The 15948-nt window shown below is 42.7% G+C and overlaps 1 protein-coding gene across 1 annotated transcript in view; it reads right to left on the bottom strand.

The window, feature by feature from the left end:
* Window positions 1-1417: 1417 nt before the first annotated feature.
* Window positions 1418-15948, bottom strand: part of LOC126161615 (insulin-like growth factor-binding protein complex acid labile subunit) — a 68780-nt gene continuing 54249 nt past the window's right edge. The window contains exon 4 of the mRNA XM_049917573.1: window positions 1418-3314. Within this exon, the coding sequence (XP_049773530.1) occupies window positions 2582-3314 (733 nt within the window). The 3' untranslated portion in view covers window positions 1418-2581. The remainder of the gene's footprint in view (window positions 3315-15948) is intronic.

The following is a 15948-nucleotide window of genomic DNA, read 5'->3' as shown; positions in this document are numbered from 1 at the left end:
AGCGCAAAATCACTTCACTGTCTGGAACTTACTGCCAATGTATTGCATAATACTATAAAACTACCAAACGTAACCGATACTCCAGGAGCCCCTAATGACAAAGCAAGAGACCTTCGTGTTAGTGTTGATGCCCATGACAAATGCTCTATTTGTTCCAATGAGGGTGCGCCCAGTGTAGGATAAACAATGGATTCGGTAATAAAATATTGTATAAAATAGTCTTGGTCGCATAAAAACGCATTTATTCATATGTGGTGACCGGTTTAGACTCGATGTGGATCATATTCAGACCATACTCCAGCGACGACATGTGGAGACGAAGGCTTGCAGCAGAAACTACAAATACAACACACTGATGTTGACTGCTTCCATCAGTAGGTGGTACACCCATTTCGTGCCATCGTCTCTATACGTCATCACTGGAGTATGGTCCGAGGATGATCAACCACGGGTCGAAACCGTGTGCCACTTTTAAATGAAAGTGTTTTTATGCGATAAATACTGTTATATATTATATTTTATTGCTGTTCACTGGGATCACTGTTATTGCTATTTACAATGGGTGCACTCTGTTACGGGGCTCAGGACACAATGGAAACAACAGTGGCTGTCGAATAGCTGCTGGTGAATCTTCCGGGTTGTATGGTTCAAATGGCTCTGAGCACTATGGGACCTAACATCTGAGGTCACCAGTCCCCTAGGACTTAGAACTACTTAAACCTAACCAACCTAAGGACATCACACACATCCATGCCCGAGACAGGATTCGAATCTGCGACCGTAGCGGTCGCGCGGTTCCAGACTGAAGCGCCTAGAACCACTCGGCCACACCAGCCGGCCCGGGTTGTATGTGCGTGGCCTTAAAAACTTTTCTGGCCCTGTCGTTTCGTGCAGAGCAGCGCCGGAAATCATCGGAGGTGCTCGTGGTGGTGGGGTCTTGTCGACTGAGACAGCAATCGCGATGAGTTAATCCGAAGATGACTTCCGCAGCTCTGGACGAAACGTCAGGAAGCGAAAATTGTCTTCGATTGCCGTCATAAAACCCGGAAAACTCACCAGCATCTTAGACATCAAGTCGGAAGCCTTATTTGTGTCAGTCAGTTGTGTGCAATCCCGCTGCACCGGTCTGAAGGCCGTTCAGTTGTGTAGAATTTAGATGTGCAGAGCTGCGGAATTATGCAAGAAAAATATGGAAAAGCGGGAGCAAATAAGGCATGGAGTGGACTGGTTGAAATTCATAGTTTGCATTATCGAAATAAATATTCACAAGTAGATAAAAATTCTGTAATGGATAAAAGTTTACGGAAATAAAATATCTCTTTTACTATAAATAGGAAAGTCTTTATTTACACTCAGTCTTACATATGCTGATAATTCACGAGCCTTCCATCTCAGAATACAAAAACATTTAAGACTACGGTAACAATTACTCCCGTTATTTTCCGGCGCTCCCCTTCAAATTTCAGTACCTGAGGTGATATTCTAGGTGTTACAAGCACCTCATAAATTTCTGCATTTGTTTTTCATCACGAGAACGACTACAACATATTAAACATCTGAATAGCTAGCTTTTCTGAATGATGTACCATTATCATGGTACTGTTGACAGACAAACGTCAACGGTTTGTATGTCTGTCTCATTATTCATAGCTCATATGTGTTCACAGAAGAGTACAACAAACAGATATTTCCTAATTCATTAATTGTTTATGAAAGAAAATCTCCTTCTTGATTCCGTGGAAACATTTACCACTTTACTGCAAAGAGAATGGTTTATTTCTAACGGTAACAGTTTAATGGTAAGCCACATATATGTCACATATAGAAATGTCCCGTTATTTATCGTTTGTGCACATGAAACATCTGTTTGTACGAGAAATTCATCGTTCTACCAACAGCAAAACTCACACGAGAACTTTCGCCTGCAGTTGTATAGGTTGAAGGAAGTCGCCCACAGTTTATTTGTCGTTACGTGTAACAAATAACAGAAAATATTTCATTCAACATCTTCCATAGTAGACGACGTTCGTATCCTCTTCCTACAATCGGCACTAGACAGACTGATGAAATCTATGGAGGTCTCTAAACTGCGTATCAGCAATAGAATGCACCACAATTTTCACTGCCGTTGGAAAATTACTTCCACTATTTAGCAGGAACTTCAGTTCCATTCTATGGAGAACGTGTTAAGAAGAATCTGATAAGTATAGAGTTGCAGACTAGTTAACGACAGCAATTAGGTACGAGTAGAGTCCGTTGCCGAGGATCTACTTCGCTTTCTTGCCTGAAATATAAAACACAATTTTGTTGTAAGCGTAGGCTTCCGCGGCCGTTGTCATCTTCAATAAAATTCTTCAGGGTATCAGACCGCATCGTCATCGGTCTGATACCCTGAAGAATTTTATTGAACACAATTTTGTTGTTTAGGTTCTTGTGTCAAGTTTCTGTGCTGTACCGTTTCATTGACGCTGCGCGCAGGAGACAGTTTTTCAATAACAACACAGAACAAAGATATGAAAAAGTGGTTTGTTCTTCTCATGCGGTATTGAGCGGCACGGTGGCGGCTCTATGGATGATGGTGCTAGACTACTGACTCCTCGTCTTCTGACGTCAGCTTCTCCGCGTCGTGCCTGACGCAGAAGCGTTTCTCGCGGCACAGGACGTAGATCCTGCGTATCAGGATGACGACCACTACAGCGAGACAGATCGACACGAGGAGGATGAAACTGAAGGCGAGTGTGTTTTGCGCGTGGTTGTACGCCGGATTGAAAGGGACGTCCGTAGTATTCGTGACGGTAGCGGGTGTCACGGAAGAGTTGGCAGCCGCTGCAGAAGGTCTTGCACTCGTCTCTGGGATACCTGTCGGTACACGGCCGAGCAGTGTGGGTGCCGTGGCGGAGACGCCTGTGGCGCTGGGGTCGACGTAGCAGTAGCGCAGCACGTGCAGCAGCTGCGAGTCCCTGAGGTCTGGCGGCGAGGCGCACACCATGGGGTCCTCCATGTCCTCCAGGAAGTTGCGGCGGGCGACGAGCGCGGCCAGGTCGCCGGTGGCGTCGCAGGCGCAGTGCCAGGGGTTCCCCTCGAGGCGCAGCTCTCGCAGCGCCGCCAGCCGGTCCAGGGCGGCCGCGTCCGCGCGCCGCAGCATGTTGTCGCTGAGGTCCAGCTCCTCCAGCGCTGCGGGCCAAGCGGCAGGCAGGCTCTCCAGCTGGTTCTTGTGCAGCCGCAGCAGCCGCAGCGATCGCGGGAACGCGTCCGCCGGCACCGACGTCAGTTGGTTGCCGCTCAGGTCCAGTTCCAGCAGCTTCGGCAGCCCACTGCAACAATATCACAATACTATGACATGGGGCGTTAACGTCACACTGTCTTCTTACTGCCTACGCTTAGCTTCCATAACTAAGGGCTGGTACTGCTATTGGTGTAGGAAACTTCAGCCGCATTTCTTTGCTGCCTATATTCTGCAAAAATCTTACGATGGTTCCACACATGGAAGTAAATTTATTAATATTTGGCTAACGTCACGGTTATATTCATACGTGATGTCGCATGCTAGATATTTAAGACCTTTTACTTGCTCCAAGATATTGTTATTATTCAGGACTATTTTAGATCTTACTGTTGTCTACACTGAAATTCATCTACCGGCAGTGTTATGTTGTTACTTGTGGCTATCTGCTCCAGCTTATACACTCCCGCCTGAAAGTCATCTACAATCCTTGTAAGCAGAGAGTGGTCATCCGCATATAAAATTACATTTAGAAAATAGAATACAGGGTCAAGAAATGGGAGTTATTAGAAGACTGGAAGGATATGCAAGGGATGATCGGAAAGGAAATGAAGATATAAGGAAAGATTTAGGAAAATATAACGTAAACGAGAAAATAAAAGAAAATAGGAGAAAATGGAAGGAATATGGGAGCAAAAGCTTTCCTTATAAAGATTCTAAATAACAGAGGCCCTGGAAGAAGAAATGTATGAAGACCATGCGAGAGATGATTAGTGTAACAGGTAATTTGCCTGATACATGAAGTGAAGAAGAAGAGGAAGAACAAGATTATCAACACAGTTATACAGAGCATCAAACGAGGATTTCTTGGTAGGGACGACGCAGCATGTGAATCTCTCGCCCAGCGGAGAGGACCAAGCAATTTCATAAAAGCAGGGGTGCAGAATGTAAACGATAACATAATTGCGTAGGTTTTCGTGGCTAGAGTCAGTCGACATAAAAGTTTTCTGGGTATGGTACCGCGTCATATACTCCTGCTGCTGGAGAAACACGGTAACAGTTATAACGTATCACGGTGTGTAGGGAAAGTCGAGGCACAGAATTTTGTATTGGACATTTGCGGTCGATCAGTCCGGGAAGAACCTCCAACTGAATAAAATGTTCTCGGGGTTCCAGTCCTGTCAAGTGATAATCATTTCACGAGCTTTCGAACCGAGCACTCCTCGGCCATTGTGAAGAGGTTGGAAGGACCATATGTATGCTAGCTGCCGGCTGTGACGTCACTGGTGCTCACGGTACCGCCATGTATGGGCACACTTTGCCTCGGCCTTCGATGTGCCACCTCGCAGTCGCTGGATTCCACGACGCAGTGAGCTGCCGGCCGCCGTCTGTATTAAGGGTATTATCGGCGATTTTCATTTCGATGGCTTCTTTAATTACGCCGTCGGAGAAGCCGTTAGTGTGAGCCAGGACGAGGTTTCGTCAAATTTGATCTGGTGACCGTTCCGTAAAGCATGCTCAGCTAAAGCGAATTTCTCGAAGCAGCGTAAACAAACTCCGTCATACTCCATCCTGCGTTTATTCTATTCGTCCCACGTACGACTGACCACACTCGCAAGGTATCTTGTCGATTCTCAGCTATTCACGCCGATTACGTGCCACATAAGCTGAGCCTCCTAATCAATGTGTTCAGGGGCAAGGGCTACAACGTTCACCGTATGAATGAAATGATCTCACGCAAGAATCACACTAAGACCATTGGCGAAGAGCACGGAAAGAAACTAAGCGTTCCTTCACCCCATGTAGGGCAAGATAAGTCGCCTGCTGAAAAGACACACGATCAAATCGGTATTCATGGCTCGGTTTAAGGGCACCTCGGATTCTGTAATTAAAGAAGCCATCGAATAAACGATTGCAGCTCATCGCGGTGTGGTATCCATCAACCGCGAGGTTGAAGTGGACACATTAAACGCCGATTTAACATAAGCCAATATACGGCGGTACCATGAGCACCGGTGACGCTACAACTGGCAGTATATACATAAGGGCGTACAAGCGGCCTACAACTTAACAATGGTCAAAGAGTGCTTGGCCGAAAGTCGTGGTATTTTAAGCATTTGACGCTGTAATGCATTCGTGCATTCCATTCACGTGCTTATGCCAAGTACTACGCACATTTATGCGCTCGGGAATGCTCAGTAGCAGCCAGGCTGCATGTACATCTGACAATTATGCGTCAGCAAGGAGCATTAACTATTACATCATAGGAGGCAATGTTGTGCAACCTTAGTAGAGACAAGATCTGAATACTCGGAAGTAGGATCTTACAATCTGAGACACTGTTCCGAGACAAACTTCCGTCACTACGTCCGCAAAGTAGCCTTTTGGCTAAAAGTTTTGATATATATAAGTGCAACAGGTGAATACCATATTCCTAGTTGTCTGTAAAGCATTTGACACAGTGCCGCATTCCAGACTGTTAACGTAGATTATCAGATGTGTGAGTGGTTTGAAAACATTTTCAGTAACAGAAAACAGTACGTTGTCCTTGATGGCGAGTGATAATAGGAGACAGAAGTACCGTCAGGATTGCCCCAGGGATGTGTAAGGACCGCTCGCCTCCTCTATTCGAGTAAACGATTTGACGGGTACGGTGAACAGCAATCTGAGGCTGTTACTCGATAGTTCTGTAGGAGGATACAGATGTACAAATCACTAAGGAACGGAATAAACAGAAAGTGCGGGGAAACTAAGGCAAAGTGACTGATTGGAAAATCTGAAGAAATCTAAAAAGAAAGGATCGTCTGAAGGACGGACTCGACCCATAGAAAAGTCAAAACAACCTTCAGTGTAACTAAAAGCAAGAACGGAAACATTAAGATTGCAAGGAAATTCCTCTGTTAAATGCAGGTTAGATATTGGATAGGTGGAAAGAGTGCATTGAAGGTCTTTACGAGGGAAAGGCTTGTCTCATGACGTGGTAGAAGATGAAACTGGAGCCCACAGGGATGACATAAGAGATCCTGTATTAGAATTCTAATTTGAAAGAGTATTGGAAGACTTGATATCAAATAAGGCAGCAGGGATAGATAACATTCCATCAGAATTTCTAAAAATCGCTGGGGGAAGTGGTAACAAAATGGCAATTCACGTTGGCGCGTAGAATGTGTCAGTGTGGCAATGCAGAAACAGAATTCCGGAGAAACGTCATCCACACAGTTACGAAGACAGCAAGAGCCGACAAGTACGAGACTTACCGCACGATCTGTTTAATAGCTCATACATCCAAGATGCAGACAGTAATAATACGCAGAAGAACGGAAAAAATAATTGTGATACTGCTAGACGACGTTCAGTTTTGTTTTAGGAGTGATAAAGGCACCAAAAAGGCAGTTATGACGTAGGCGTTGATAGTGGAAGCAAGATTGAGGAAAAATCAAGACATGTTCATAGAATTTGTAGACCTACAAAAAGGGTTCGGAGATGTTAAATGGTGCAAGATGTTTGAAATTCTGAGAAAATTAGGGATACGATATAGCGAAAGATGGGTTGTGTACAATATTTATAAAAAGCAAGAGGAACCAAAGGAGAGGGTGCACGAACCATGTGTGTGTCAGACTCAGATGCAGTCATGAACCCCTCCTTTCCATTCTATACATCGAAGAAGCAATGACGGAAAAAAGAAAGGTCCAAGAGTGGGATTAAAATTCAGAGTGAAAATATATCAATGATAAGATTTGCTGATGACATTTCTATACTCAATGAAAGTGAAAAATAATTACTGGTTGTGTTGAATAGAATGAAGAGCCTAATAAGTACAGAATAGACTGAGAGTAAATGGAAGGAATACGAAAGTAATGAGAAGCAGTAGAAACGAGAACAACTAGAAATTCGACATCATATTTGATCACGAAGTAGATGAAGTTAAGAAATTCAGTTACCTAGGCAGCAAACCAACCCATGACGGACGGAGCAAGAAGGACATAAAAAGCAAACTAGCATCGGCAAAAACGGCATTATCGGCCGAGAGAAGTTTACTAATATCAAACGTAGGTGTTAATTTGAGGAAGAAATTTTTCTGAATGTACGTCTCTAGCGCAGTATTGTATGGTAGCAACACATATACTGTGGGAAAATTGGAACAGACGAAATGAAAGGCTCTGAGATGTGGTGCTACAGAATAATGTTGAAGATTAGGTTGGCTGACAAGGTAAGAAATGAGGAGGTTTCCTCTGCAGTATTGGCGAGGAAAGGAACATACGGAAACCGCCGACAGGAAGAAGGTATAGGATGATAGGACATTTGTTAAGACATCAGGGAATAACTTCCGTGGTACTAGGGAGGGCGGGGCTGTAGGGGGTAAAACCTGTAGAATAAGAATACATTCGGCAGATAACTGAGAACGTAGGCTGCAACTGTTGCTCTGAGATGATAAGGATGTCACAGAGCGCCTCAACTCGGTCAGAAGACTTATGCCCCTTTGGTGTAATGATTTGGTAGTTTGTTGTAAATGTGAAAACAAGTATGAGGGCGAATAGGAAAGACAATCCCTGTATTGTTCAAATACATTATTAGCGGTGTGCTGCTTGACAAAGTATGTCGATTAATATCTAGGCGTAACGCTACAAAGCGGAATGAAACGTGTGAGTACACGTCAGTTTAACTTCTTACTTCCATACATCGATATGCACACATCTGAGAGTAAGCCAAGTTGATCTGCAACCTTCGGTTGTGTTGTTACACCATCTCTGCCTGAGGGCACTAAAAGAGAGATTATTACTAATCTCTGTTGGTCCATTGTGGACGGGGGACAGCGGCTGGTCAAATATTTAACAAAAAAATTCGCAAATTAATAAGTTCTTTTCAGTTTTTGCAGATGCAGTCAAGTCTTTGAATGAAGAACTTAAGGATTCACGACATCTAGAAACATATGGCTCCAGTGTGCAAATATAGATTATTTTTGAGAGGCCTGCAGGTAACGAACTGCAGAAACTGATAGCGAAAATAAGCCGATACAACTTCTCAATTTGCACGACTGTTTGGCGAACTTCTTTGTTAAATAAAGATTATTACTACTCGATGTGAGTTGGAAAGCAGACGTGGAACTGAATTGTCAGGAAATTTTTGTCTAGAATCGAGCTGCAAAATACTGAATACATTTTTGCTTAAATTATTGAATAAGACGATGATGGGAGTATTTACGAATTTTAAAGAGTTTTGTGAAGAATTTCGGTTCAAGGTAAATTCGCAGCTTTGTCTACCTGCACGTAGTTAACATTCTGTTGCAAAATTAATTGTCGTACCGACATTTGCTTGAAGTATGGATTGCTCGCAGCTGGCGAACTTAATTATCCTACCTTCCATACATTTTTTGTGAAAAATAGAGATCATTTTGAATTGGTCAATCTTTTGCGTAAAGTAGGTTATTTAGAACTGTTTCTAAAACCTGTCAATTTTGTATAAATCCAATATCATAAAGTATCAGGAAACACCCGACGAAGACACCGAGCTACGAAGACGAAATATCGTGTTGGGAAGACGTGGAACACCGGCGGTACACCAGATTCTGTAAGAAGACAAAGTCAAAATTTATCACGATCTTAAAAAGTGAAGTCATAAAGTAATTCATTTCTATAAAATTGTTCTAGAAAAATCATTTATAGAACATTAGTATCCAAAATTATTCCCATGCAAGAAATTCTACATTGCTTGTGTTCACATTGAACGTGGAGGTACACACGCTTTTGCATTTAATTTTTAGTTTACTATTTTCATTTAGCTTTGTGGCGAGAGAAGACTTTTACTGTTTCCAGGTTAGTGTAAGAATAGTTCAGGCCATAGTCATACAATTACACTATACATACAGAACAACGCCACTACACAGTTATATCGGTGACTGCGTCAGATAACTTACTTTCAGTTTCAGAGTGATTTTCTTGTCATACAAAGTACATTTCAGTTAACAGTATGATATATACGTGTGTGAAAGATTTTTGGTATTCTGAGTTTTGTTCCTCAAGTTAGGTATGTAAATCAGCAGTGCACTTTAATTACAGTAATTTGGATAGTTTGTTGAGAGAAAATTTTGTAGTTCATGTGATGGGCGATTTTTATTCGTTTTAACTTGGCACAATTTTGGGTATATTGGAAACTATCCACTGTTATGTCAGGCAACACATCAACATTCAAACGTTCTCTCGACTGCACAATGCAGGGGTTAAGTAATCAATTGTTTTCAGTAATTAGTTTCATAACCGTAAAGGAAGATAAGAGTTTAATGTACCGTCGACATCGAGATCATTAGAGACGGAACACAAACTGTAGGGATGGGAAAGTAAATCGGCCGTGACCTTTCAAAGGAACCATCCAGGCACCTGCCAGAAGCGATTTAGGAAAATTATGGAAAACCTAATTATGGATGGTCGGACGGAAGTTTTATTTCGTGTACTCTACTGTACACATAGACAGATACATAAAGAAGATAAGATACAAATCGGTACGTGAGATCGGTTGCAGGGAAGGCGAATGGTGTACTTTGGCCTACTGGAAAATTTCGAGGAACGTGGATCTAATGTACAGGGTTGTTACAAATGATTGAAGCGATTTGACAGCTCTACAATAACTTTATTATTTGAGATATTTTCACAATGCTTTGCACACACATACAAAAACTCAAAAAGTTTTTTTAGGCATTCACAAATGTTCGATATGTGCTCCTTTAGTGATTCGGCAGACATCAAGCCGATAATCAAGTTCCTCTCACACTCGGCGCAGCATGTCCCCATCAATGAGTTCGAAAGCATCGTTGATGCGAGCTCACAGTTCTGGCACGTTTCTTGGTAGAGGAGGTTTAAACACTGAATCTTTCACATAACCCCATAGAAAGAAATCGCATGGTGTTAAGTCGGGAGAGCGTGGAGGCCATGACATGAATTGCTGATCATGATCTCCACCACGACCGATCCATCGGTTTTCCAATCTCCTGTTTAAGAAATGCCGAACATCATGATGGAAGTGCGGTGGAGCACCATCCTGTTGAAAGATGAAGTCGGCGCTGTCGGTCTCCAGTTGTGGCATGAACCAATTTTCCGCGGGCTACGCGTGAAACTTGCCCGCACGCGTTCAACCGTTTCTTCGCTCACTGCAGGCCGACCCGATGATTTCCCCTTACAGAGGCATCCAGGCTTTAAAGTGCGCATACCATCGCCGAATGGAGTGAGCAGTTAGTGGATCTTTGTTGAACTTCGTCCTGAAGTGTCGTTGCACTGTTATGACTGACTGATGTGAGTGCATTTCAAGCACGACATACGCTTTCTCGGCTCCTGTCGCCATTTTGTCACACTGCGCTCTCGAGCGCTCTGGCGGCAGAAACCTGAAGTGCGGCTTCAGCCGAACAAAACTTTGAGTTTTTCTACGTATCTGTAGTGTGTCGTTACCATATGTCAATGAATGGAGCTACAGTGAATTTATGAAATCGCTTCAATCATTTGTAATAGCCCTGTATAAGGGAGACCACATACAGGTCGCTTCTAAGACACATTCTTGGGTACTGCTCGAGTGTCTGCGATTCTGACAAGTTCGCGTTAAAGACATCGAATTAGTTAGGAGCCATGCTACTAGAATTTCTACGAGTAGCTTCGATCAACGTGCTAGTATTATGGAAATGCTAAGATGGGCGAAGAAGTTCTTTTCGATAAACTCTTTTGAGTAAGTTTATAGAACCGGCATTTGCGACAGACAGTAGAATGATTCTACTTCGCCCAAGATACATACCGCGTTAGACGGCGAAGACAGGATGATAGTGGTCAAGGAAAGGGAATGATGAGTAATGCTGTAAGGTAGCCTCCGACATGCAACGTATCGTGGCTTGCGGAATATGTATGTAGATATAGATGTAGATGCAGAAATGAAATCTGCATTGAAAACTGGACTGTTAGGGACGACGCAACATATTGTCTTGGATGGACAGTCATCGACAAATGCGGAAGTGACCTTCGGATGTACTCTAGAGGGTAGTGTTGGGTCCTCGCTGTTCTCGTGGTATATTAATGACTCGGAGACAATATTACTATTAATGTCAGAAACATTGAGGATGACGGAGTAATCTGTCATGAGCTATTGCGTGAAACAAACTGCACAAATATTCATTCAGAAACTGTTAAGATTTCAAGACGACGCAGAGATTAGGAAGTTGTTGAAAACGTTCGCAAGAAATAGACTCTGGTCATTACATTACAAATGAATCACAATTGGAATCAACTGACTGATACAATTACTTTTGTATGACAGTATGAATGCAAAATGCACCGACCACATGGGTTCAGCCGTAGATAAAACAGGGGACAGACTTCGGTTTATTGATAAAATATCAATAAATAGGAGGGTACAAAGGAGATACTTTACAAAACAGTCATGTCATCCGTACTACAACACTACTCGAGTGAGTGGAACCCAGTAATAGTCGCGTCTAACGGGGGTTATTTGACGCATATAAAGAAGTAAAGCGTAAATTGTCACGAGTTTGTTTCATCCACGAAAAAGCGTCACATGGAAACGTGACAACATGAAGTGGCAGGCGCTTGAAGATATATGCCAACTAGCCTCGGAAACCTCACTCGCAAGGTCTCAAGAAACAGAATTAAGTGAGGATTCTAGAAATGTAGCCTAAACCTACAAGTTCATCTCGCGTCGGGACTGCGAGGACAAGATTAGAATACAGCGCACACAGACATTTGGTGCATTATTCCCGGGGAAGAAATCTTAGTATGTGTTACAATAAGACATATCGTCTGCCACGCTCATGGTGGAACTACTGAGTGGTCATCTGCACTCGATGTGTATGGAGAAAGGAAGCCTAGTTGTAGACTGTGCAGTGACGGAGTTGAAACCGCACCACACCTAACTTTCAAAGCGAAGCGTTAGAGGTCAAAAGACACAAAATTTTCTAGTCATTAGGTCCTGAAGAAATGCACTTCATAATGAGTTTCAAGGTATGCATGTAGATGCAATTATAAAAGGCTAATTTTATAGGAATAAACTTGAACTTCTTCCGGCTTGCGGCCGCTGTGGGCGAGCGGTTCTAGGTGCTTAAATCTGGTACCGCGCTGCTGCTACGGTCGCAGGTTCGAATACTGCCTGGGGCATGGCTATGTGTGGTGTCCTTAGGTTAGTTAGGTTTAAGTAGTTCTAAGTTCTATGGGACTGATGACCTCAGATGTTAACTCCCATAGTGCTTAGAGCCATTTGTACCATTTCTTTTCTTACAGCTTCTCGATGCTCAAACAATAATATGCGAGAATGCAACCGGCAAGCATCCGCGACAATCGCCGATATTTTGACAGGTGCACACCCCCTAATTTTCAAGGCACAAAGAGAGACTGCTGTTCATGTCAACTGAAACCCTCGGTGGGCAGTGTTGCTCCAACAGTCATACCAAAAGAAGGCGTATACGGGAAAACAGCAAACAATCAAAGAAGACAGATGTCAACACTGATATATTAGGCAGCCGGCCGGAGTGGCAGAGCGGTTCTAGGCGCGACAGTCTGTAACCGCGCGACCGCTACGGTCGCAGGTTCGAATCCTGCCTCGGGCATGGATGTATGTGATGTCCTTAGGTTAGGTAGGTTTGAGTAGTTCTAAGTTCTAGGGGACTGATGACCTCAGAAGTTAAGTCCGATAGTGCTCAGAGCCATATGAACCATTTATATTATGCAATAACAGTTGACCAGTTAGGTCTTACTCGGACTCTCTGTTATTTGACAAGAGAGAGAGTCGCATTCCAATCAACATTTAAGTTAAACCTCTGCCGCTATTTACAGGGCTAGTCTAAAGTAAACACTTTCTTTAATAATACCATCCCAGCGCCATCAAGATTAATCTTGCAACTGACCTAAACGGAGACGTTGTATGGCACCAATATAGTGCCACTACACGCTTCGTATGTCTAAAAATGACTCCACTATCTAGTCTGAACCCGGTAATAACTGTGAAACTTCGATAGTGTTACACAGTAAAACAAAACTGTGAACAACGTTTGCTGAACTGCTTCACGGGAATTGTGTATAAAAATTATAGGAAAATAATGATTCATTATGATTTAAAGAGAAATAAGAAAGACTTGTGATTCATTTATGAATCATACCATATATGACACCTAGATGAGCGTCGACTATGAGCACACACTGCAGTCACATCCAGAATAAGGTAGAGAACAAGCCATATGCCACTATAGCCCTTCAAGCACGTATCACAGTCGTCTTTGTAATACAAAGTTCACATCTCGAAACCTGTGTTAATGAAAACAACGGGAGTAATAGACTGTAATGGAAAAGTGAGTCACGTGAGGAAAAGTTAATCACTCCCGGTCCGATACTCGTTAGCTTTTGACTTCCTCAGCTCAACATTCTGGTTGTGTCATCTCTGATTACATCACCCTCAAAATTTTGTTATTTTTTTTTTCAGGAAGGAAGATTAGGGCTTCGGTCTCGTCAACGAAGAGGTCATTAAAGACGTAACACAATGTTTGATTTTGGGAAAGATGGGAAGGAAATATGTCACGACCTTTGAAAGGAACTATCCCGGAAATCGCCTTAAGAGATGTAAGGAAGTACTGAAAAAATTAAATTTAGATGGAGGACGGGTGATCTGAACCGCCGTACCCACGAACTCCGGTGCAGCGTCTTAATACAGATCCACATGGCTCGGTCTGTTAGCACTGTCAAGAATTTCTGTGGCTGAAATTGAAAAGTAAATATTACGACATTAGCTACGTTGAGCCATAAATTATATGCCAATTGAAATAGGTTCCACCAGAATTATTCCGTTTAGATCTAAGTTGTTACGATTAGTACATAATTGTTTTAAATCTGATATAAGAAATAAGTAATAGGTCGAACAAAAAAAGCATTTCGAATAAATTTCTTTTGTGTATTAGGACAAGTCAGATTTTTATTTCTACTTTTTGTGCGACGTCAGTCTTCTGACTAGTTTGTTGTACTCTGCTTCAAATTCCACTCCTGTGCCAATCTTGTCATCTCCGAGTTGAACTAACAACCTACTTACTCATTTATTTACTGAATGTATTCCCATCTCTGCCCTCCTGTATAGTTTTCATCCTCTACTGCCCCTTGCAGTACCACCCCTTGTGCGTTAACACATATTTTGTCATCGTGTCCCTCCTTCTTCTTAGTGTTTCCAGAATTCATTTCTTCGCAGCTTCTGCAGCGGATATCCTCATTCCCTATCAGTTCACATACTTTTAACATTTTTCAGCAGCACCGCATATCAAATGTTTCGATTCTCTTCTGTTACGGTTTTGCTACTATCAGTGTATCACTTCCATACAATGCTGCGCTCCAAACGTACATTCTCAGAAATTTGTTCGTCAAATTAACACCTGCGTTTGATACTAGTAAACTTCTTATGGCAAGGAATGCCTTCCTTGCCTGTGTTACTGCTTTTTTGTCCTCTCTGCTTCATCCACCGTGGGTTGTTTTGCTTCCAATATAGCAGAATTCCTCCACTTCTTCTACCTCGTGATCACCAATTAGACTGTTAAGTTTCTCCATGTTCCCATTTCCGCTAGTTCTCATTACTTTCGGCTTTCTTCGATTTTCTCTCAATCCACATTCTGTATTCATCAGACTGTTCGAATCTTTCAATTCCTTCGTGACTTCTTCGACGTACAGATTGAACAGCAGGGGTGAAAGACTACATTCCTGTCTTACACCCTTTTTAATTTCAGCACTTCGTTCTTTGTCTTCCAGTCTTATTGTTTACACTTGGTTCTTGTACATATTTTATGTTACCCGTCTTTCCCTAAAGCTTCCTACTATTTTTCTTAGAGTTTCGAACATCTTGCACCATTTAACTCTGTCGAAGGCTTTTCCTGGGTCGAAAAATCCTATGAACGCATCTTGATTTTTCTTCTTCACGGCAAAACTGTTTCTGTGGTGCCTTTGTCTTTCCTAAAGCCAAACTGCTTGTCGTATAACAGATCTTCATTATGAATCTCTTAAAAAACTACAAAAAGGACTTATCTGTCTCTGCAGATCTCCTTTCTAGGGTAACTAAACTGTTCAGTCACATTGAAGAGGACTGTTGCACTTCCGGTCCATACGTCTGTTTCACGATTGACACAGCGAACGGAATACCTGGAAGGATGTTCAGACAACTTACAGGAATGCGGCAGATTAACGTCTTCTGCAACTGTTAGTCAAACGTATTTTTTCGATCACCACCTAAGATCAGTGCCGTTTTAGGTTCTATAAAGGATGATGTTGGTTTGCGTGAGGCAGGTGCCCACCGTATCCGTTGAAGTTGTGCTCATGTCACGCATTGCTCAGAGCATGGACGGTGGAGGACCCATCTATAGGGCTTGAGCGTCACACACACTTACAACTGTCGGGCAAATCTGCTGTTGTAGAACATTGTCTTGGTACAGGTCATTCGATGGAACATAACATACTGGGATTCCTCGGTGCACCTCCAACTATTGCGCTAATGTTAGCAAGGAGGCAGCTGAAATTTTATTTAGCAAGTAACCTCATTAATAGAAATGGAGGTTTTTGCTCGAATTGCTTGGAATCCTGCTCTCTTCCACTGTGTCATCGCACTAGTAGTATACTGTGTGTGTGTGTTTTAGTGTGTCTTCGTTTGTCTTTCTGCATAAACCGCTAATCTCTCGTTTCATTTGTGTGTTGAAAATGACAGGGTGCTCACCAATC

This window comes from Schistocerca cancellata, chromosome 1 (genome assembly GCF_023864275.1).
Source record: "Schistocerca cancellata isolate TAMUIC-IGC-003103 chromosome 1, iqSchCanc2.1, whole genome shotgun sequence".
In the NCBI taxonomy this organism is placed as follows: Eukaryota; Metazoa; Arthropoda; class Insecta; order Orthoptera; family Acrididae; genus Schistocerca; species Schistocerca cancellata.
This window is presented reverse-complemented; position numbering and strand designations above follow the sequence as displayed.